We start from the raw sequence: 23,721 nt of genomic DNA on the forward strand, positions 1-23,721 counted from the left end.
AGAAGGAGCTATTCATTTTGATCAGCTAAATCTTTTCATAGAGTAGAAGGATTTAAAATTTATGCTCTAATACTTCTAAGTGCTACTTTCAATAGATGTCCGGGAAGTATCTTATCATTACATATAGGGTGTTGCCCAGGGCGAAAATATTTATGATTTACTTTAAAATATAACTTAATGAGGAATGAGAAGAAAAGTTGGGCCATATTTGATGCCGTTAAAGACTTGAAAATCTTGCAGTTTTAGGAACAACATCATGATGCTGCACATCTGTGTGTTGTGACTTAAGGCTTCAGCCTTTGGAAAGTCGGTTCCTTGAAGGCTAAAATCCTGTCTTGTTTAATTAACATCATATATTAACAGTGATATCAACATATTGAGCCCCAGTAAGAAAGTCGATATTCAGTAAATGTTTAATATAGGGACAGTAATTTTTTTTTTAATTTTTTTTTAAAAGATTTCATTTATTTATTTGTCAGAGAGAGGGAGAACACAAGCAGGGGGAGTGGCAGGCAGAGGGAGAAGCGGGCTCCCTGCTGAGCAGAGAGCCCAATGCAGGACTCGATCCCAAGACCCTGGGATCATGACCTGAGTTGCCGGCAGATGCTTAACGGACTGGGCCACCCAGGCGTCCCAGGACAGTAATTTCTAAGTACAAGGTTTTTGGTATTAATTTATAAATCTCCAGAAGATTTTTTCAAGATTATTATTTATAAGCTGGCTCTCCTGGGTATTACCTAGTAATCAATAATCATGTTTTCTTAAGTCTTCTGTACCAAGTCTTTATCCATCTCGTTTGTTTTTCAGTTTCTAAACTGACTAAACAACTAATGCTTCTGGAGACTAAAACACAGAACCAAAAAAAAGAACTAACTGAAAACAAGGAGCAGTTGGAAATTTTACGTACTGAATGCCAGGACCTAAAAACACAGTTGGATGGTAAAATTGCAGTGAACGTTCATGCTTCAATTGTAAATGAATTAAAAAGGTAAGGATACAATGTCTTGTCAAGTTTGAGTGCATCACTGTGCATGTGGTTTTAGGTGGAGTAGAGAGAGGTTGCCCGTCTTCTTCTGAGTCATGTAGCTACACCAGCAAGGGGTCTGGGACTGAGAATCGTAAATCTATTATTACTAAAGGACACTATGCCTGTCCTTGAGGGCCACAGTCAGCACTTTGTATATGATTTCTTTTCCCCCTTCTCTTCCAGCCTTTATTGGTTTTAGACCCAAAGATAATTTAAAGTAGTAGAACTGGAAACCTGGATATCCAGTAATAGGGAACAGATTAAATGAAAGGATACAGCCATAAAATGAAATGCAATGCAGCCATTAAACAGGATGTCACAAACGAATCTTTTGGGGAGTTTGAGAAAATATATATTTTTAGGTGAAGAAATTAGATGACAAAACGGTATGTATAGAATGATCACAATTTTGTTTAAAAAGAAAAGAAGTGTGTATATGTATGTGTATTAAGGTAACCAACCATCCCAGTTTTGCTTGGGACTGAGGTTTTTCCAGGATGTGGGAATCCCAGTGCTAGAACTGAGAAAGTCCAAGGCAAACTGGGATGAGTTGATCATTTTAGTGTGTATGTGTCTTTATATATGTAATTATATATATGTATAAATACATATACACACTTGTATGTATATGGTCACACACACATATACCATAGGTACATAGAAAAAAAGACTGGAAGAAGGGAAAGATATTAACCAAAATTCTCCTTGGCAGGTGAAATTCTATGTATATCTGTAGTCAATGTTCTCTAGAAAAACAACTGATATATATAGGGGATGTGTATAGATATTTCTAGAGAGAGAGAGTTTAAAGAATTGCCTCACACAGTTATAGGGGCTGGCAGATCCAAAGTCCATTGGACAGCCAGCTGGCTGGAAACTCAGGCAGAATTTCTGGGTTAGTCTTGAGGCAGAATTCCTTCTTTGGGCGACCTCAGTTTTGGCTCATAAAGCCTTCAGCTGATTAGATGGGGCCCACCCATGTTATTAAGGGTAATGTTTTACTTAAAGTTCAGTTGCTTATAGATGTTAATCACATCTACAAAATACCTTCACAGCAGCATCTATCTAATATTTGTCCAAACAAATTGGGCACCATAGCCTAGCTAAGTTGACACATAAAATTAACCATCAAAATGGGTAATTTAAATTTTCTTTGTGTTTTTTAAAAAATATTTTACATGTGTAATATGAATATGCGTTACTTTTGTAATGGGGAAATAATTTTTTAAATGGTGAGGCTTTCAGCTAAGATGGTTGACGTTGGGGAATAAATGAGTTGGTGCATGTGAAGTGCTTAGTTTTGGTACTTTAGTAAATGCTGGGGATTCCAACTACTGGAACCCAGTGTTTTGACTGTACTATTACACGCTGTCTGGGCCAGACCTGTACTTTATTTTCCTATTCCAGTAGAGGAAGGAAATTTTTTTTGAAGTTCTGTTTGTCTTAATGATTTTATTTCCCTCAAACACCCACTCCTGTGGCTTATTTTTTTTTTTTTTGTGGATGTCATAATCACATATTCTTTTTTTTTTTTTTAAGATTTTATCTATTTACTTCAAAAAGAGAGAGTGAGTAAGCGGGGGAGAGTGGCAGCAGGGGAGGGAGAGGAAGAGGGAAAGAATCCCAAGAATCAACACGGGGCTCCATCTCATGACCCTGAGATCATGACCTGAGCCGAAACCAGGAGTCAGACGCTCACCTGATTGAGCCACCCAGGTGCCCCCATAACCACATATTCTAATGGCCCCCTAGATGTGAGTATAAAAGGTATAAAATCCTTCAAAAGGAAGCCACTGATGGGAAGGCAGTGGAAGACATGGTTGTTGAAAAGGCAAACATGTCACCAGATCTCTTCTAAGTGGAAATCAGGTGAGGAATGTTGTGGTGGAGTGAGCTGGAATAGGGATGGAAAGCCTTTATGCCAGCTTTTGCCGGGAGACTTTGGGCTCAGAGTTGACGGGTGGGGTAGAGGATAGACAGTAAGAGTGGACGTGGACATTGTTGACCCTGATGGTTCTCTTTTGGAAGGTGCAGTGATTGGTGAGAGCATCAGTAACATGGGAAGGTGGCATGAGTCCGTCAGGGATGGAATATGTGAATTCAGGGAAGTCTGTAGAGGCAGACAAAGTAAGGAGACTAGTACAGACGTGAGGTCAGCCAAGGACACCTTGGAGTTGGGCTGAAGGGAGCCGAAGGGCTGCAAGGCTTCAGTGCACCTGCCCTCTGGTTGCCTCCGTTAGGGGGGCTCCCTTCCCACACTGATAGGGTAGTAAGAGATGTGCCACGTGTGCAAGAGTAGCCATTAGTTAGCAGCCAAGCAGCTGTGGAACTGGCTCCCCCAATGGGGGTGAGTCTGAGGAGGACTTCGGGAAAGAGTGGGGACACAGGCAAAGATGAGGTCATGAGAAAAAGATTTTTGTTTATATAGAAAAGGGTTAAATTGAACCTGTGCTCCATGAGCTTCTAGGTATGGTGCATGTGTGTTGTTTCTCCTTTTCTGGTTTGGGGCAGTGCAGATCATAAATATGGAGTGGCTTCTCCATTTAGTCTGCTTGTTCTTCCTGTCGGCAACCTCGCCTGGGCGGAACTGTGACCCCAGAAATGGCAGGAGGTTATTTTCCAAGTGAAGTGTCCAGTTGACTTACAGTTGCACTGGTGGTCACACCTGGAAGCTTCAGTTGTTCTTTGCTTTTACTGCTGCTTACAAAGGTTGAGCCTACTCAGGATGGGTGGTGGGAGAAAAACAGGGAGTCATCCTACTTAGGAAAGTTAGAAGACTTGTTTAGGGAGAGCTAAGTGTTTGGGGGACTAGTGGTATCTTTACAAGGGAAGCCTTCCTTACTCTGGCTTTTGGGGCACGGAAGGGGCTATTCTAAAGTGAAGCCGACCCTTCACATAACTCCTCTGTGTAGACAGAGTCCTGCTCAGCAGTCAGTGATATGCCTGCTCAGGGAGAGGTCAGGGCAGAAAAGCAGTCTCCTTACACAACACACACCAAATGCCAAGTCCTTCATCCTAAAATAAGAACAGACTCCTAGGTGTGAACAAATGACAAGGATCATTGGGTATAATGGGAAAAAAAATGCAATAAAAGAGGGAGACCTACATAAGCACAGAAACTCACTTCAAAGAAAAAGATAATGTAGAGAACTCAGAATCTAGAGAATAAAATGCCGTAAGAAAGTTCAATCATTAAGAGCAAGATTAGAACTGATTATCAGAATCTAAAGAAAAGTCAGTAGAAGGGCTAAAAGACAAATTGTCAGTTCTGCTAGAGCATAAGGAAACAGACAATTGGGAATGGAGAGAAGGTAATGGATGGAAGACCTGTCCAGGAAGTCCAACCTTAGATCGTCAGGAATCTCAGAAAGAAAGCTAAAGAAAATGGGAAGGAAGACATGACCAGTTGAAGGGCATTTCCAGGTCTCCAAAGATCTTGACTGCTAGGACCTGCAGAGTACCTGGTATAGTGAACGAAAAAGACCCACACCCAGATACACCCACATAAAATATCAGTGGACCAAGAGTGGTGAGACAAGCCCATCACCCGCAAATAAATCGTGAGCTGGGACTCGAGAGGGCTTCATCCTCAGGGTGAGGTGAACTTGAAACCAACGAGCCCTCAGCCCTCTCTGGAGGAAGGCTCTTTACTCTTAGAAATTTTTCCAGGATATTGTCCAGGACACAAAGAAAACCAGACAGACAGTGCCTGGGAACCAGCAGAAGTGGCAAATAATAATCAAGAGTCCAGATATGAGAATTATCAGACAAAGTCTATATAGAACAACTGGTAGCTCTTAGGCTTAAAGAAAGAAAAGGCTACAAAATGTCTTCAGGGAACTATAAAATGTAACAATACTGGATTTGAAAAGGAAACAGAATGTTCAGAACTGAAACAATACAATAACCTAAATTCAGAATTTACTGGATGGGCTTAACTAAAGATTAGACATAGCAGGGTGGTGAATTAGCAAACTGAAAAATAGGTCAGAAGCAAGAATCCTTAGGATGGCATGGAGTGTTCTAAGGTCACGGTATCAGTAGATCACAGACAGGAAGCGACAGAGGGATATATTTAATCAGGAGCAGTTAGAGAGATGTCAGTGAGGAGTCTTCTCCAAATGAAGACAGTCGACAGTGCATGGGTTGGGCTAGCCCAGCAAGCACAGTTGGGTAAGTGCATGGGTTGGGTAAATGAAGAGCCATCTTAGTGAAACAGCAGAGGACAGATTGCCTTCAGGGGAGTGCAGCAACAACAGGATGTTTAACAGGTAACAAGGGACACACCAGTCCCTGGAATGCTAGCTTCAAGGTGCTAGGAAACAAGCAGAACCCCTGATGAGCTAGAATTTCATTCTGGAGAAAATGCCTTTTGGGAATGAGGTCAGAATAAGGATATTTTCAAACCCAAACTGAGTGTCACCACCAGCAGATCTACATTAAAGGCAGTTCTCAAAGAGGGTCTACATTAGGAGGAAGAACATAATTCAGTGTTGGATGTATGGGAGGCAAGGTAAACTAGAGTAAAAAAGACACAGTAAATATGTAAATGTAAATGAAGATTGATTCCATAAAACAGTAATAATATCTTTTGGGATTTAAAAATGCATAGAATTCAAATGCACAACAATAATAGTATATAATCAGGAAAAGGGTCAATGGAGTTTGTCTTCTAAAGTCTTTATATCATTCTGGAGAGGAGAAAGGTGTTGATTAACTTTATAGTTTGAAAATACACATGGTGAAATTTGTGGAAAGAAAATGTAACTTCTAAACTAGTACAGGGAAAAAATGATTTTTTTTTTTTTAATCGGTCGGAATGAGGGCAAGAAAAGATAGGACAAGTGGTAAAAGAGAAAATGCAAAATGAAAAGATTTAAAGGCAAATATATCAGGAGTAGATAACACCAAAGAGGCTAAACTTAAATTAACGTATGTTAAGTAGAGCCCTGGGGTGTTGGATGGTGAGCCACAGTAAGACCGCAAGGGAAAGTGAAATAGAAAAGTTTGTACCCACAGGTACCTGGAGGGGCCACGTGGGGACGTCAAGGCAGGGTGCCTAGCGCACATGAGGGTCAAAAGAGCAGGGTTTTAGCAAGCTTCAGGTCTCTTACTTATGGGGCAGTGAGGGAAAGTCCCTCGGAGGTGGGGAAGAATGCTCGTTACATGGAGGACTCATACCAGGAATGTACATTTACCTGTGACCCTACGGGCTGTGACCGAAGTCCTGTGGACAGGGGAGGCTCGCCTCAGCTCAAGGCCTCATGCAGGCCGGACATGGTGGGTTCCAAGGCAGAGATACTATTGAGTGTGTAGCTCAGCTCTCCAGGGCAACTCTGTGCTGCCTTTAAGCTATACATCTCAATCAGAAAGACACAGACAGGTCCAAGGTGAAAGGGCAGAAAAAGCCATACTACCAAATACAAACCAAAAGAGAGGTGCTGAGTTCCATTAATATCTGGCAAGACAGATGACTTAGGTAAAAAACACTACTTAACAAAGAGAATCAGTTGATGGAGAGAAAAGACTCAGTCTACCAAGTAGATGTTTAAATGTGTGTGTACCCACCAGAAATAAGTTCCTATCAATACATTTGAAAATTCAGGCGAAATAGTGATATTCCTGGAAAAACATAACTTCCCAAAACTGACTCAAAAAGAATACCTGAATATTCCTTTAATCATTAAAGAAATAGAATCCAAAGATCGTTCCTTGAAGAAAACTGTAAGCCTAGATACCTTCACCCCAGAGTGTTTTAAAAATACTCAAGGAGGAAATAATTCCAGTCTTACATAAACCCTTCTAAACAGAAAAAGAGTTAATGCCACCTAATTCATTTTATAAGATCAATGTCACTTTGATATCAAAACCCACCAATTATAAGAAAGGAAAATTACTTTTCATTTTCACCCATGAATCTAAATGTAAAAACTTTTTTTTTTAAGATTTTATTTATTTATTTGAGAGCAAGTGAGAGAGAGCACAAGCCAAGGAGAGAGGCAGAGGGAGAGGGAGAAGAAGACTCCCCGCTGAGCAGGGAGCCCGACATGGGGCTTGATCTGAAGACCCTGGGATCATGACCTGAGCCGAAGGCAGATGCTTAATCGACTGAGCCACCCAGACGCCCTTAGATGTAAAAACTCTTAAAGTATTTACCAAAAAATGTTCTGTTTCTTCACCTATATGGTAATTATATGAGGGTTTGTTATAATTATTTATTAAAATATGCATTTATCTTTTATATACTTTTCTATATGTGTATTTCACAATTTAAAAAATTTTAAATCAATGGCTTTTTACCGGAAGAACTAAAATCAAAAGTGATCAGTACGGGTTCCCTCTGGGGAACCTGAGGAGTAGAATAGGAAACATTTTATTTTTAAAAGATTTTATTTTAAGCAACTATTTTGGGGCTCCAGCCTGGCTCAGTCAGGGGAGCGTGTGACTCTTGATCTTAGGGTTGTGTGTTTGAACCCCATGTTGGGTGTAGAGATTAAATAAATAAATCAAGCAAGCAAGCAACTATTTCTTCCACCAGCTATTAACTTTTTTTTTTAAACAAATTGCTTTTACCTCTTTGTTTTGCTTAAGAAATATATTGTTAGAAATACACCTGAAGTCCTTTTTAACCACTCTCCTTAGTCCAATATTTATCCCTGGCTTTCTAAAAGGAATCACTACCATAAACTTGGAATTACATTTCCAATCTGTTTTTTATTTCCACATATGTTTCCATAAATGACATATGGCATTTTTTTGGTGTGTCTTAAGTTTATATGAATGAATTCATGCTTTTAGTATCTTGGCCTTTTACACTCAATTTTTCAAACATCTCTCCATGTTGAAATAGCTATTAGAGTTTATTCTTTTAGCTTCTGCCTGGTGGTATTCCATCATATGAAATACTACATTTTACTTACCTTAGTGGAAGTTTAAATTGTTAATAAATTTGCTCCAGTAAGTAGTGCCACAGTAAAATTTTGCGTATGTGTCATCAGAGTTTCCCTACATACGTATTTAGAGGTGACATTGTTGGCCCACAGGGTAAGTGCGTTTTCTAGAACTTAACGTATTGCTCTCTGAGCACTGTGACTCTCTGATACCTTCCCAACATTCTCTATAGCCCCACTTGCTTTTCGTTGTGAACTTTTCTTTAGTGATTGAATTGGTACCAGGTGAGTACATTACTTTGGCAAAAATATGTTTAAAGAAAATTCTAAAATCAAAACAAAAGACAGTGAAGAAAAAAGATAAAGACCTCAGTTTCATGGTTTTTATCTAGATATGTCCTCCGCTCTTTGACTAATTAGTAAACTAGAAAGTAAGGGAAACTATCTGGAAAATCCCTGCCGGGGTGCTCAGGGAGCCAACCCAGGCCGAAGTCACTGAAATTGTCTGACTAGTGAGGCAGACCCACACACATGCAAGCTGCGCCCATTTGCCGGCCAGCAAGCCTGGTAGTAAGGCCCACGTGGTACCCAGAGAGACCCTCCTTTCAGAATTGGGCAGCCTCTGTGCGCATGGCTCCACCTGTTCGTCCTGGTTATTCCATGAGAACTGACCAAGAGAACCAACGAAGAAATCACTCTTTCCTCAAGCATTATTTTGCCAGAACTATATATTGAAATTGTGTGCCCTCCTTGTTCTTTTGTTGCTTTTATCATAAAAACATAGAGTTACTTTAGTATGACATAAAATTTGTTTTAGCATTAGGATTTGGGGGAGGCAATCATAACTATGTAAAAAATGAAGCAGTCTTAAATTCTTTCTGGAATGGGGCGCCTGGGTGTCTCAGTCGTTAATTGTCTGCCTTCGGCTCAGGTCATGATCCCAGAGTCCTGGGATCAAGCCCCGCATCGGGCTCCCTGCTTGACGGGAAGCCTACTTCTCCCTCTCCCACTCCCCCTGCTTGTGTTCCCTCTCTCGCTGTGTCTCTCAAATAAATAAAATCTTAAAAAAAAAAATTCTGGATGGATGGAATATAGGTTACAAATAAGAATATCTATATAAAGGCATAAGCAACGGTTATGGGCAGGAAAAGCGTTAGATCATTACCATCAAAAAACTGTGTGCCCAGCCCCTAGGATTTGCATCCCAGGCCCTTTGAGAGGGGATGGGCAGCGTTTGCACGGGGGCCTTCATAGACCCCCACAGGCTGGTGGGCTTTCGGGCTGGGCTGCCCCTGGCTTGCCTGGCAGCGGCAGCCTCTTATTAGTTTCAGTGTGCTGGATCCAAGCCTGTGATGTTTTTGTCCGCCAGCCAGTTGCAGAAGGAAGAGGAGCAAGGAGGTGCCGAGATGGAAGAGTTGATGGGAAAGTTGGCACTGCTGCAAGTGCAGAAACAGAGCCTGCTCTTAGAGAAGAACAGTCTGGCAGCTAAAAACCAAGCACTGGGAGCCGAACTCGACAGGGCACAGAAAATAAATAGGTTTTTATCTTTTTTTTCTTAAGCTGTTTTGTTTTGGGGGGGGGGTTAGTATTAAAAAGAAAAAATTAAATATTCTGTTTTATTTTCTTTGTCTTTTCTTTTTCTAATATTGGCTATAAAATGGAAAAGGATCATTAAGATTACTGGGTATCAAAAGAAAACTACAGTAAAGGCTCTTCTCTTGGCCAGTGTTAGCCAACATTTCTCAAGTCTATAGTTCAATTATAGTTGATAGTCATAATGATGACCCTAAGACTCTGAAAGTCCTAGAAGTTCTTTCCTACACATTTCCCAGAACTTGGCTTTGGGTAACTGGACTCCTTTTTCAAAAGCATCTTTTAGAACACAATCCAAAAAATGAATGGAATAATACATACAAAGTAGCCTATTAACTGTGTTAAGCATTTTGTGATACCTGTTGACTTGATTTGAAGTCAATAATTATGCATCACTTAAAATTAAACTCATTTACCTCTTCTCACCCTGAAACTTAATAGAAGATTTAGGTTGCTGAAGAATACATTTAAGTACTAACATACTTGCTATTTTTACAATGCAGATATTCACTATGTCCTAGCCATTCAGGCTCATTAATGAGTTTTTTATTCCACCATTTGGGGGAACTCTCTAGGAAGTCTCAAAAGAAAATTGATGTCCTCAAAAAGCAGGTGGAAAAAGCCATGGAGAAGGAAATGTCTGCTCACCAGTACCTGGCAAAACTTGTCAGCCTGGCAGAGAATATAACCCAGGAACGCGACAGTCTTATGTGTTTGGTAAGCTCCCTCACTTTCTTCAAGTACACTGAAAGTTAATATGTAAAGGTAATTTTAAGAGCATTTTCTTGAGATGCCTGGGTGGCTCAGTCAGTTGAGCGTCCGACTCTTGATTTCGGCTCAGGTCATGATCTCAGGGTCCTGGGATCGAGCCCCGTGTCAGGCTCCACGCTCAGTAGGGATACTGCTTGAGATTTGCTCTCTCCTTCTCCCTTTACCCCTCCCCCCCACTCTTCTTCCCTCTCTCTCTCTCAAATATTTTTTTTAAAAAAGAGCATTTTCATTACAAAATTATCCATAAAAATCTTCATCTTTTTAAATTTTAGCTGCACATTTTCAGATTCTCCAAAATTTTAGCTTTCAACCATGGAGGAAGAACATTTTTGAAAGACAAATAACCCAGACTTTTAAATAATGGTAAATGATATTTTAGAAGGTAAACTAATGGAATTAGTCCATTTAACCAAATAGAGCCGTGGTCATCAGGTGTTTATTACACATGAATCTTCATATTCTCTCTGTAAATTACACATGCATCTTCATTCTCTCTGTAAAGTTGACTTAATGTGTTCCCTGTTTGAAGATGAAACAGAACCATAGGCAGGTTAAATAGAGTTCATCCCATGTTGCTTCTGGCAGCCCTGGTCCTAAAGACAGAACTGAGTGGATCACTGTTGCTCCTAGATGATGCAGCACTGCCCGGCCAGCAGGAGCGATGCCGCCCACATGATTCCTGGCATTTTCCACACTGATTTTATTTTACTTTATTAAACAGTTTAATCCTCAAAGTTTCTCTTTTTTTATGATTTTATTTATTTGAGAGAGAGAGCATGAGCAGGGGGAGGAGCAGAGGGAGAAGCAGACTCCCTGCTGAGAAGGGAGCCCTGACATGGGGCTCCATCACAGGACCCCGGATCATGACCTGAGCTGAAGGCAGACACTTAACTGACTGAGCCACCCAGGCGCCCTTTCCACACTGATTTTAAAAGGTGTCAGCTGTAGGGCTGCGCAGTGAAAGAAGACAGACTCCATGCCAAGCTGGACGCAGTGTAAAAGCCCAATAGAATTTACCACAAAATAGGAGTTACATAACAGTATCTCCAAGTGGTGAAATTATAGGCAATTAAAAAGAAATCTTGCTTACTTGCACTTTATGATTTTTCAACTTTGAGCACGTACTGCTTACATACATTGAAATGTTTGTTTAAGCAATGTTGCAAATCTCTGGTAGCCTAGGACTAGAAGTAATAATTTAGTGGAGGTCATGACGGAGGAGACCAGAGGACTTCCTGAGACAGTTGGAAATTGGCAAACTTGGAATCACTCAGCCCCTTCTCCCAGATGAATGGTTTGGGGAGTCTGTCAGGATATGGTACAGGCTTATTCACATCTGCTAGGAAGACATTCAGCTCCTCCATAGGAAAGTGGACGTAGGCTTTTAGCTATTGTTTATATAAGAGGAAATATAAGTAGTACACAGCTCTTGGGGGAATATGTGATCCTTACTTGTAATAAAAGATGCTAATTAAGCCAATCTTGAGATACTGTTCTGTACTTACAAGGTCACCAAAAAAAAAATTTTTTTTTTTTAAATTATAATAGTTGTTGGTAGGAGTGTGGTTACATGTTAGTGGTGATTTCTAAGTCCTTTCTGGGTCTTTCAGAAGCACTGTGACTCAGACGCAGCATGGTAGAGGCCTAAGCATGCACACCCCCTGCCCTAGCAGCCCCCGTCCTGAGAGGTCACCAGCCTAACCCGTGCTGGACTCGGGCATTTTCTGTAGCAGCACTGAGCACCCTTTTCCTCTTCAGTCATGCCTCCTGGGCCTACCCACTGGAATAGCAAGACTGCAAAGCAGAAGTTTGCTAGAAAATGGAAAGTGCCAATCGGCTCAGTCCTCTAAGCAGACATTCATGGGCACCCAGCTGCCACGTGTCAGTACCACTCTAAGGGCGAACCCAATTTGTAGGGCAGCACCCTGCAGGCTCCCCCAGGAGGCAGGCCCTGTACCTCCCACGTGGGTCAGTGATCACCCAGGTTTCTATGATGAAGTTGACATCCTCCCCAACCCTCAGATGGTCTCTCTTAGGCCCACCCCTCATATCTGTGGGCCCAGAATGGGAATATAAATGGGAGCCATATACTATTTGTCCAAATACTTAGAAATTAAGCCAACAATCTGTTAATGAAATGTGTTCTCTCCTCCTGCCTTGACCTTTGTTATTATGGCCTGAAAGTGAGGCTCGGGTTCAAAATCCTTAGACCCCCCAGATGTGGGGGGGCTGTTTTCATCCCACCTTACCTCTGCCCACCACAAGGGACTTCTGTGTATATACAGACACTGCTGTCCCCTTGCCCCTGCAAGCTCCTTGTACCTGGGAGCCCCAAGGTCAGCCCCTCTAGCTGGGGTCCAAGGGTGGTACAGCTGCTTCTGGCCTGCCCTGGGACTATGGGCCAAGCGTCCCAACCTTACCTATCCTGGTCTCCTAGACCTTAATTAATTAATTAATTAATTAATTAATTTTTTTTTTCTAAGATTTTATTTATTTATTTGACAGAGAGAGACACAGCGAGAGCAGGAACACCAGCAGGGGGAGTGGGAGAGGGAGAAGCAGGCTTCCTGCAGAGCAGGGAGCCTGATGTGGGACTCGATCCCAGGACCCTGGGATCATGACCTGAGCCGAAGGCAGACACTTAACCGACTGAGCCACCCAGGCATCCTGAAAGTGCCATCTTAATTTCTAATCCCACCTTTAGGACGGGTTTTCCATGTGACTTATGGCAAGTTATTTAACTTTCTGTGTCGTATTTTTCCTTTCTGAAGGAAATCAAATGAAATCAAATTGTCATCCTGGCCTGCCTTAGAAGGAATACTCACCTTTGCTTTTTTAATTTTGGCATTTGAAATAATTTACAGTGTGTAGCAATTCATGTCCCATGTGGATATTAATCTAAATCATTCAGCTTCAAATGATAATCCCTCTTGAATGTGATGCCATCACATTTGGCCTGGCGAATGGAATTGTGTTTTCACATTATCCTTAATTTCTTTTTGTTTTTTGTTTTTTTTAATTATGTTATGTTAATCACCATACATGACATCATTAGTTTTTGATGTAGTGTTCCATGATTCATTGTTTGCGTATAACACCCAGTGCTCCATTCAATACGTGTCCTCTTTAATACCCATCACCAGGCTAACCCATCCTCCCACCCCCCTCCCCTCTAGAACCCTCAGTTTGTTTCTCAGAGTCCATAGTCTCTCATGGTTTGTCTCCCTCTCCAATTTCCCCCCCTTCATTTTTCCCTTCCTACTGTCTTTTTTTTTTAACATATAATGTATTATTTGTTTCAGAGGTACAGGTCTGGGATTCATCAGTCTTACACAATTCACAGTGCTCACCATAGCACATAACCTCCCCAATGTCTATCACCCAGCCAACCCATCCCTCCCACGCCCCACCACTCCAGCAACCTCAGTTTGTTTCCTGAGATTAAGAATTCCTCATATCAGTGAGATCATATGATACATGTCTTTCTCTGATTGACTTATTTCGCTTAGCATTAATACCCTCTAGTTCCATCCACGTTGTTGCAAATGGCAAGATTTCGGGGGTTTTGATGGCTGCATAATATTCCATTGTGTGTGTGTGTGTGTGTGTGTATATATATATATATATATATATACACTACATCTTCTTTATCCATTCGTCTGTTGATGGACATCTTGGCTCTTTCCATAGTTTGTCTATTGTGGACATTGCTGCTATAAACATTGGGGTGCACATACCCCTTTGGATCACTGAATGTGTAGATTGCTCTAGGTAGCATTGACATCTTCACAATTTTTGTTCTTCCAATCCATGAGCATGGAACATTTTTCCATTTCTTTGTGTCTTCCTCAATTTCTTTCATGAGTATTTTATAGTTTTCTGAGTACAGATTCTCTGCCTCTTTGGTTAGATTTATTCCTAGGTATCTTTTGGTCTTGGGTGCAATTATAAATGGGATCGACTCCTTAATTTCTCTTTCTTCTGTCTTGTTGTTGGTGTATAGAAATGCAACTGATTTCTCTGTATTGATTTTATATCCTGCCAGTTTACTGAATTCCTGTATGAGTTCTAGCAGTTTTGGGGTGGAGTCTTTTGGGTTTTCCACATAAAGTATCATACCATCTGCAAAGAGTGAGAGTTTGACTTCTTCTTTGCCGATTTGGATGCCTTTTATTTCTTTTTGTTGTCTGATTGCTGTGGCTAGGACTTCTAATACTATGTTGAATAGCACTGGTGATAGTGGACATCCCTGCCATGTTCCTGACCTTAGGGGGAAAGCTCTCAGTTTTTCCCCATTGAGAATGATATTCGCTGTGGGTTTTTCATAGATTGCTTTTATGATATTGAGGTATGTACTCTCTATCCCTATACTCTGAAGAGTTTTAATCAAGAAAGGATGCTGTACTTTGTCAAATGCTTTTTCTGCATTTATTGAGAGGATCATATGGTTCTTGGTCTTTCTTTTTTTAATGTATTGTATCACATTGATTTGCAGATGTTGAACCAACCTTGCAGCCCAGGAATAAATCCCACTTGGTTGTAGTGAATAATCCTTTTAATGTACTGTTGGATCCTATTGGCTAGTATTTTGGTGAGAATTTTTGCATCCATGTTCATCAGGGATATTGGTCTGTAATTCTCCTTTTTGACGGGGTCTTTGTCTGATTTGGGGATCAAGGTAATGCTGGCCTCATAAAATGAGTTTGGAAGTTTTCCTTCCATTTCTATTTTTTGGAACAATTTCAGAAGAATGGGTATTAATTCTTCTTTAAATGTTTGGTAGAATTCCCCTGGGAAGCTATCTGGCCCTGGGCTCTTGTTTTTTTTGGGAGATTTTTGATGACTGCTTCAATTTCCTTAGTGGTTATGGGTCTGTTCAGCTTTTCTGTTTCTTCCTGGTTCAGTTTTGGTAGTTGATACATCTCTAGGAATGCATCCATTATTCCAGATTATTTAATTTGCTGGCATAGAGTTGCTCGTAATATGTTCTTATAATTGTTTGTATTTCTTTGGTGTTGGTTGTGATCTCTCCTCTTTCATTCATGATTTTATTTATTTGGGTCATTTTTCTTTTTGGTAAGTCTGGCCAGGGGTTTATCAATCTTATTAATTCTTTCAAAGAACCAGCTCGTAGTTTTGTTGATCTGTTTACTCTTCTTTTGGTTTCTGTTTCATTGATTTCTGCTCTGATCTTTACTATTTCTCTTCTCCTGCTGGGTTTAGGCTTTATTTGCTGTTCTTTCTCCATCTCCTTTAGGTGTAGCATTAGGTTGTGTACTTGAGACCTTTCTTGTTTCTTGAGAAAGGCTTGTATTGCTATATACTTTCCTCTTAGGACTGCCTTTGCTGCATCCCAAAGGTTTTGAACAGTTGTGTTTTCATTTTCATTGGTTTCCATGAATTTTTTAAATTCTTCTTTAACTTCCTGGTTGACCCATTCATTCTTTAGTAGGATGCTCTTTAGCCTCCATGTATTTGAGTTCTTTCTGACTTTCCTCTTGTGATTGAGTTCTAGTTTCAAAGCATTGTGGTCCGAAAATATGCAGGGAATGATCCTAATCTTTTGGTACCGGTTGAGACCTGATTTGTGACCTAGGATGTGATCTATTCTGGAGAATGTTCCATGGGCACTAGAGAAGAATGTGTATTCCGTTGCTTTGGGATGGAATGTTCTGAATATGTCTGTGAAGTCCATTTGGTCCAGTGTGTCATTTAAAGTCTTTATTTCCTTGTTGATCTTTTGCTTAGATGATCTGTCCATTTCAGTGAGGGGGGTGTTAAAGTCCCCCACTATTATTGTATTGTTGTCAATGTGTTTCTTTGATTTTGTTATTAATTGGCTTATATAATTGGCTGCTCCCATGTTAGGGGCATAGATATTTATAACTGTTAGATCTTCTTGTTGGATAGTCCCTTCAAGTAGGATATAGTGCCCTTCCTCATCTCTTATTACAGTCTTTGGTTTAAAATCTAATTTGTCTGATATAAGGATTGCCACCCCAGCTTTCTTTTGGTGTCCATTAGCATGGTAAATAGTTTTCCGCCCCCTCACTTTCAAACTGGAGGCGTCTTTGGGTCTAAAATGAGTCTCTTGCAGACAGCATATCGATGGGTCTTGTTTTTTTGTCCAATCTGATACCCTGTGTCTTTTGATTGGGGCATTTAGCCCATTTACATTCAGGGTAACTATTGAAAGATATGAATTTAGTGCTATTGTATTGCCTGTAAGGTGACTTTTACTGTATATTGTCTATGTTCCTTTCTGGTCTGTGTTACTTTTAGGCTCTCTCTTTGCTTAGAGGACCCCTTTCAAGATTTCTTGTAGGGCTGGTTTTGTGTTTGCAGATTCTTTTAGTTTTTGTTTGTCCTGGAAGCTTTTTATCTCTCCTATTTTCAGTGACAGCCTAGCTGGATATAGTATTCTTGGCTGCATATTTTTCTCGTTTAGTGCTCTGAATATATCATGCCAGTCCTTTCTGGCCTGCCAGGTCTCTGTGGATAGGTCTGTTGCCAATCTAATGTTTCTACCATTGTAAGTTACAGAACTCTTGTCCCGAGCTGCTTTCAGGATTTTCTTTGTCTCTGAGACTTGTAAGTTTTACCATTAGATGTCAGAGTGTTGACCTATTTTTATTGATTTCAAGGGGGGTTCTCTGTGCCTCCTGGATTTTGATGCCTGTTTCCTTCCCCAAATTAGGGAAGTTCTATCCTGTAATTTGCTCCAATATACCTTCTGCCCCTCTCTCTCTTTCTTCTTCTTCTGGGATCCCAATTAATTCTAATATTGTTTCGTCTTATGGTATCGCTTATCTCTCGAATTCTGCCCTCGTGATCCAGTAGTTGTTTATCTTTCTTTTTCTCAGCTTCTTTATTCTCCATCATTTGGTCTTGTATATCACCAATTCTCTCTTCTGCCTCATTTATTCTAGCAGTTAGAGCCTCCATTTTTTATTGCACCTCATTAATAGCCTTTTTGATTTCGACTTGGTTAGATTTTAGTTCTTTTATTTCTCCAGAAAGGGTTTCTCTAGTATCTTCCATGCTTTTTTCAAGCCCAGCTAGTATCTTTATAATCATCATTCTGAACTCTAGTTCTGACATCTTACTAATGTCCGTATTGATTAGGTCCCTGGCAGTCGGTACTTCCTCTTGTTCTTTTTTTTTTTGAGGTGAGTGTTTCCATCTTGTTGTTTTGTCCAGAGGAGAATAGATGAATGAAGGAACAAAATGTTAACAGGGTAACAACGACCCCAGAAAAATATACACTAAACAAATCAGAAGAGACCTGAAACCAGGGGAAAAGAAAGGGAAAGAAAGAAAAAAGAAAAAAAAATATGATCAAATATGATCAGGCTGGTGCATAGATCAGTGTCACACAGTAGATTTTGGGTGTATTTTGGTCTGTTAGAAGAAACTGCCTCCCAATATTAAAGACAGAAAAACTTATGTATGTACAAAAATAAGGGTAAATATGATGAAGGGATGGAATATCACTGTAAAGATGAAAATTATAGAAGATTTTATAAAAGGAATTGATAAGATAAGAAGTTGATTGAAAAAAGAAAGAAGAGAAATTTAAAAAAATAAAAAGAGAGAATGTGATCAGGCAGAAGACTAGAACAAAGCCATGCACTAGAGATTTAGGGTATATTTTGGTCTGTTAGAAGAAACTGTATCCCAAAATTTTAAAGAGAGAACAACATATATATATATATGGTGTATATATATATATACACCAAAAATAAGGTTAACTACAATGAACAGATAGAATATGACTCTAAAAATGAAAAATAAGATTTTTTAAAAAGCAATTGATAAGATGTTGGTTGAAAAAGGGAAAAAGAAAGATTAAAAAAAAAAAGACAGTTAAAAAAAAATTAACTTTGAAAGACCAATGAATCATGGGAAAAAAGCCATGGATTCTATGTGCATTATTCCCCTAGCTCTGGAGTTCTGCCGTTCTCATTGATCGGTAAACTTGGTCTTGGCTGGCGGTTCTTGCTGATCTTCTGGGGTAGGGGCCTGTTGCCGTGGTTCCCAAATGTCTTTGCCGGAGGCGGAATTGCCCCGCCCTTGCCGGGTCTGGGCTAAGTAATCTGCTCGGGTTTGCTCTCGGGAGCTTTTGTTCCCTGCAAGCTTTCCCTACAGCTTTGGAGGACGAGAGTGAGAATGGCGGCCTCCCAGTCTCCTCCCCGGAGGAGCCGAGAACTCGGGGCCCCACTCCTTAGTGAGCCCCCAGAGAAAAGCAGTCACTCCCGTCTCCCCGGTCTCTGGCTGCACTCCATGCTCACCCGGCCTGTGACCGTGCATTTCTATCGCTGGCACCCGACCCCATGTGGAGTCTCCAAACCCAGCAGATCCCTGCAGTGCACTTCCACGCCACTTCTACCCAGGGGAGGAAGGGGAGTCTCCCCAGATCTGCCACTTGTTGGGTCCCTGCTGGAAGAGCAGTGGACTGACTGTGCCTTGGATCACGGTTTATGGCAACCCCGAGCTGAGAGCCTGCTCCTCGGCTCCCTCTCTGCAGCCGGCTTCCCCGCTCCGATACCTGGGAGCTCTGCCGCACTCAGGCACCCCCGGTCTTTCTGTGACCCCGAGGGTCCTGAGACCACACTGTCCTACAAGGGTTCCACCCCCTGCTTAGCCACTGGAGCGACATCCCTCAGCAGAGCTGACTTCTAAAAGTTCTGATTTTGTGCTCCGCTGCTCTATCACTTGCCAGAAGCGGCCAACAGAGGCCCCCACCCCGCCGTCTATCCTCCTGAATATCACCTCGGATTCACTTCTCCACACGTCCTACCTTCCAGAAAGTGGTCGCTTTTCTGTTCAGAGAGTTGTTGCTATTCCTTTCTTCGATCTCCTGTTGAGTTTGTAGGTGTTCAGAATGGTTTGATCCCTATCCAGCTGAATTCCTGGGACCAGACGAAATCCAGGTCTCCTACTCCTCCGCCATCTTGCTCCTCCCCTCCATTATCCTTAGTTTTGTAATTATTCAAGTAGTCGAGCTAAAAGTTTATTTGCATCTTTGCACTTGTTCCTTGGATACGATTGAAGGAATGCTATATTCCACAAGCATAGAGAAGTGTGTCCGAAGCCCTTACAGTACAGTCCCCTTGTTTGGGGGGCTCGATCTTCTGTTGGTGCCCAGGAGGGGCACCCAGCCTGCCATTCTGGGTTCTTGCCCCTCCTCAGCTATTGGCCCAAGTTCTGTCCACATCTCTCACACAGGGAGTGGGGGGCAGGCAGGGTCGTGGGCCGGGAGGAGTGGCAGAATAGAGATTACTTGGGAGGAATAATGTTCTTTGCAGAAGAATTATTATCTTAATTTTTCTGTTAAACCAAAATCCCATTATTTTTCTTTTCACTTTTCTCCTTAGGCTAAATGTTTAGAAAGTGAGAAGCATGGAGTTCTCAACAAAATCACAGAAGGCAATATTCGCTTGGGAAGGTTAAAAGAAAAAATCAAGGTAAGTGGCCATTAGCCTCAGAGGTGCCGTTTTCAAATGGAAACAGCGCCTCACTGGGGTCAGACTTCCATGTTTAAAACAATGATTCATGTTGCATGTGTGTATCACACTAATCATCCACAGGGTAAAGCAGTATTGCTTATAGCACCAATCCACTCATTAAATAAACTGGCTTAGCTGCATAATAAGATACCATGCAGCTGTTTAAAAGAAAAAAAATTGCGATGGAAAAATCTCCAGGCTCTATCCTGAAGTTAGCCCAACATTTGTTGGTTCAGTTAGGGAACAGGGTTGACCCACTCCTCTCTAGCTTAATCCTAACTGCATCCTCCAGTTTCTCTGCCCAAGGAAACTATTGTCAGGGTACCAACTCTCCTCCCCTAGGCCACCTCCCTCACCTGACCTCTCATCCCCCCGCCATCTGTATTCTGACTACTGGCATCCACCGCCTTACCAGCCAGACTGACTTCTCTGGAGCAGGAGCAGGGGTGCGGGTGGGCTAGAGGCCTGTGTGGGAGGCAGGGAACCTGTGGGTTTTGAAAGGGAAGGTCTGTGAGGGCATGTAGCTCTAGCGTGGGGAATAAGATCTAGGACCTCTGCTGGATGATGATGAAAAGAGCCTGACACATGGAGAAATAGATCGATGACATTTACTATGTTGGGAAATTAACAAACTAAGACCAAGGAAACATTGACTGGCTCTGTGTACATAAGTGTGGTACTGGGTGAACAGCAAGCAGGTGTATGTATGTATGTATGTAAATATGTTATGCCTTTGTTTTGTTTTAGGGAACATAAGTCCTAAATTGTTTATTTTTTAAAAGTTAAATAAAATTTAACTTCTAATTGCTAAGAATTAGCAATTAACCTAATGCAAAGAATAGACTTTTTTCCCCCCAGTGTTTCATGAATATTGCCTAAATAACACAAATATCAAGTTTTTGGAAGCCACACAGCCTATTCATCATGAATTTTCAAGTGGTACAGACTGAGATGCTCCCTGAGGGGCTTTCTGGTTTCCAGTAGGGTCTGCCACATGCAACGTCCCTGTTCTGGATTCTGGGCCTTCCCCAGGGAAGATCACCACCATCTAACTAAATTCAGAGAAGACTAGCATACCCTCCAGCACATCACTGTTCTCATTTATAGTGGGCAGTGGCCTTTGAAGTGAGGGCTGTTCCCACCACAGGTCCAGTGAACTCATTCCTTCTGTGGGGCAGAGCAGCTCCACTCCTGTTCCCAAATGTGGGCTTTTAGGCATGATGCTATTTGAAGAAAGGGTTGCTTTGCTAAAAGGAAAGTTGAAAATGCTGCATTCGTCCTCCACCCAGAACTCAGGGCAGCTGATCCTGTGGCTTCAGGTGGTAGGAATGATTTAATTGAACCAGATAGCTTTTGGAGTTGTGTTGACTTCTAAAATGTCATCAGAGATTCCTAGCAGACATAGTAGTTTTCTGGGAATTTTATTTCTGATAGTTTTAAAGTCAGTGAGGATCTGGTAAGTTTAATCTTCAAGTACACTTAGTTATAATCTAACTAGGTAGGTAAAGAAAAAGAAATCCATATCTAGATAGGGGTGCCTGGGTGGCTTAGTCAGTTGAGTGTCCAACTCTTGGTTTCAGCTCAGGTTGTGATCTTGGGGTCATGGGCTCAAGCCCTGCATCAGGCTCCTCGCTCGGCGCAGAGTCTGCTTGTCCCTCTCCCTCTGCTCCCCCCAGCTTTCTCTCTCTCTCTCTCAAATAAATAAATAAATAAAATCTTAAAAAAAAAAAAAAGATAAAGAAAACGTTGGACACCCAGGCAAAAGGCCAACACATAGGAAAAAGAAAACCATGTTGGCATCACACTTCTCCACAGCAATACTGAATGCCAGAGAGCAGTGCAATGACTTCTATAAATATTCGATGAAACAGAGTGTGAGCCAAGGATGTCTCCCTCCAACCAAGCTACTCTTCAGACAGTTGTGACCATGTAAAAACTCTGGGCACAGTTTTTCCATAAATCTCACCTGAAGATTAATCAACCTGAGTTCAGCCAATCAAGAAACAATTGGGCAAATTTCAGAAAAGTAGTGAGCAAAGGATATATTTAATTGGGAACTAAGACTTCAGTGAGGCAGGGATAAGGCTGATGGAATAAAATGTAAATGTTTTTTGACAATGTGGAATTAATACAACCAAGGAAAAACTGATAGGTCAACAAGGTAGGAAAGTAGAAAGTAGAACAAACTAGCTGATTGCTTCCTATGTCATAACTAAGAGTTCCAAGGATATCATTTCAAGCTGAAAAATCAAGTAGGAGGAGCTTAAACATATTTAAGTAGGGCCAGAAAAGGTTGTTGTGAGCTAACATGTTACTTTTGATAAATGAGAGGACTAAGGACATGTAATATAAAGGCATGAGAATAAAAATCACCACAAGAATCAAGAGAGATCCATTCCTAAATAGTAGAATTATAACAGTGAAAAGAACAGAGAAAATGGACTACATTAAGTCTTTAAAAATGTATGAAGATAAAACAAAGTAACAAAATTGAGACCAAACAAATATAAATGAACTTAATTCACCCATTAAAAGAAAACAGATTGATAATGAAGCAAATGGTATTCCATGATAGAGCCAAGAGACAGTCTGAAACAAAGTGCATTAGAAAGCTGAAGAGAAAAAGGATGAGTAAAGATAATCAGATTTATGCAAACAAAAAGAAAGCAAATTTGCAATCTTCTTTTTTTTTTTTTAATATTTTATTTATTTATTTGAGAGAGAGAGAGAATGAGAGAGAGAGAGCATGAGGGGGGGAGGGTCAGAGGGAGAAGCAGACTCCCCGCTGAGCAGGGAGCCTGATGTGGGACTCGATCCCGGGACTCCAGGATCATGACCTGAGCCGAAGGCAGTCGCTTAACCAACTGAGCCACCCAGGCGCCCGCAAATTTGCAATCTTTACATGTGCCGAGATAAAGTTCAGGCCAAAAGCACTAAATGAAACAAAAAAAAGGAGGAGCCTTCATGTTAAAGACTGAAATCAATAGTATATGGTAGCTACAAATATCTGTGCACTAAATAAACACAGCAAATCTATAAACTATAGGATATACAAAGGGAAATGGAAACATGGTAATAATAGAAACTTTAATCTTCTCTTGGTCCAAGACAGATCAAGAAATTAAACAAAAGTAACTAAGGTTATAGAAGATTTAAGGTAATCTATAAGGTTTATTTATGTGTGTTTATATATATATATATATGTGTGTGTGTGTGTGTGTGTTTATATATATAACGAATGATTGTAGATTGGCTCAAAAAATAATCAACCCCTAGAGTAGAAATAAGGCACATTTGTTGACCAAAAAGATGAAAACCAGAAATTAATAAACAATCAGAAAGCAAAAGAAATATTCTTTTACCTGGAAATGTAAAAACCATGAGGTAAACCAATTCTTGGGTCAGAGGGAATGTATAAACTGTCAGTTTCTAAATGGAATTGATACACCAGTTAGAATGGCTAAAATTAACAAGACAGGAAACAGCAAATGTTGTTAAGGATGTGGAGAAAGGGGAACCCTCACACTGTTGGTGGGAATGCAAAGTGGTGCAGCCGCTCTGGAAAACAGTATGGAGGTTCCTTAAGACGTTAAAAATAGAACTACCTTGTGACCCAATTGCACTACTAGGTTTTTACCCCAAAGATACAGATGTAGTGAAAAGAAGGGGTACATGCACCCCAGTGTTCATAGAAGCAATGTCCGTAATAACCAAACTATGGAAGGAGATGAGATGCCCTTCAACAGATGAATGGATAAAGAAGATGTGGTTCTTATTCAGTGGAATATTACTCAGCTGTTAGAAAGGATGAATACCTACCATTTTCATCGACATGGATGGAACTGGAGGGGATTACGCTAAGTGAAATAAGTCAAGCAGAGAAAGACAATTATCATATGGTTTCATTCATATGTGGAACATAAGGAATAGC

At 40.9% G+C, this 23,721-nt stretch overlaps 1 protein-coding gene across 1 annotated transcript in view; it reads left to right on the forward strand.

The window, feature by feature from the left end:
* CEP89 (centrosomal protein 89) overlaps positions 1-23,721 on the forward strand; it is a 75,033-nt gene that overhangs the window by 44,527 nt on the left and 6,785 nt on the right. The window contains exons 14-17 of the mRNA XM_021701065.1: positions 808-988; positions 9,287-9,454; positions 10,086-10,227; positions 19,659-19,748. Of these exons, the coding sequence (XP_021556740.1) occupies positions 808-988; positions 9,287-9,454; positions 10,086-10,227; positions 19,659-19,748 (581 nt within the window). The remainder of the gene's footprint in view (positions 1-807; positions 989-9,286; positions 9,455-10,085; positions 10,228-19,658; positions 19,749-23,721) is intronic.

This window comes from Neomonachus schauinslandi, chromosome 16 (assembly GCF_002201575.2).
Source record: "Neomonachus schauinslandi chromosome 16, ASM220157v2, whole genome shotgun sequence".
In the NCBI taxonomy this organism is placed as follows: Eukaryota; Metazoa; Chordata; class Mammalia; order Carnivora; family Phocidae; genus Neomonachus; species Neomonachus schauinslandi.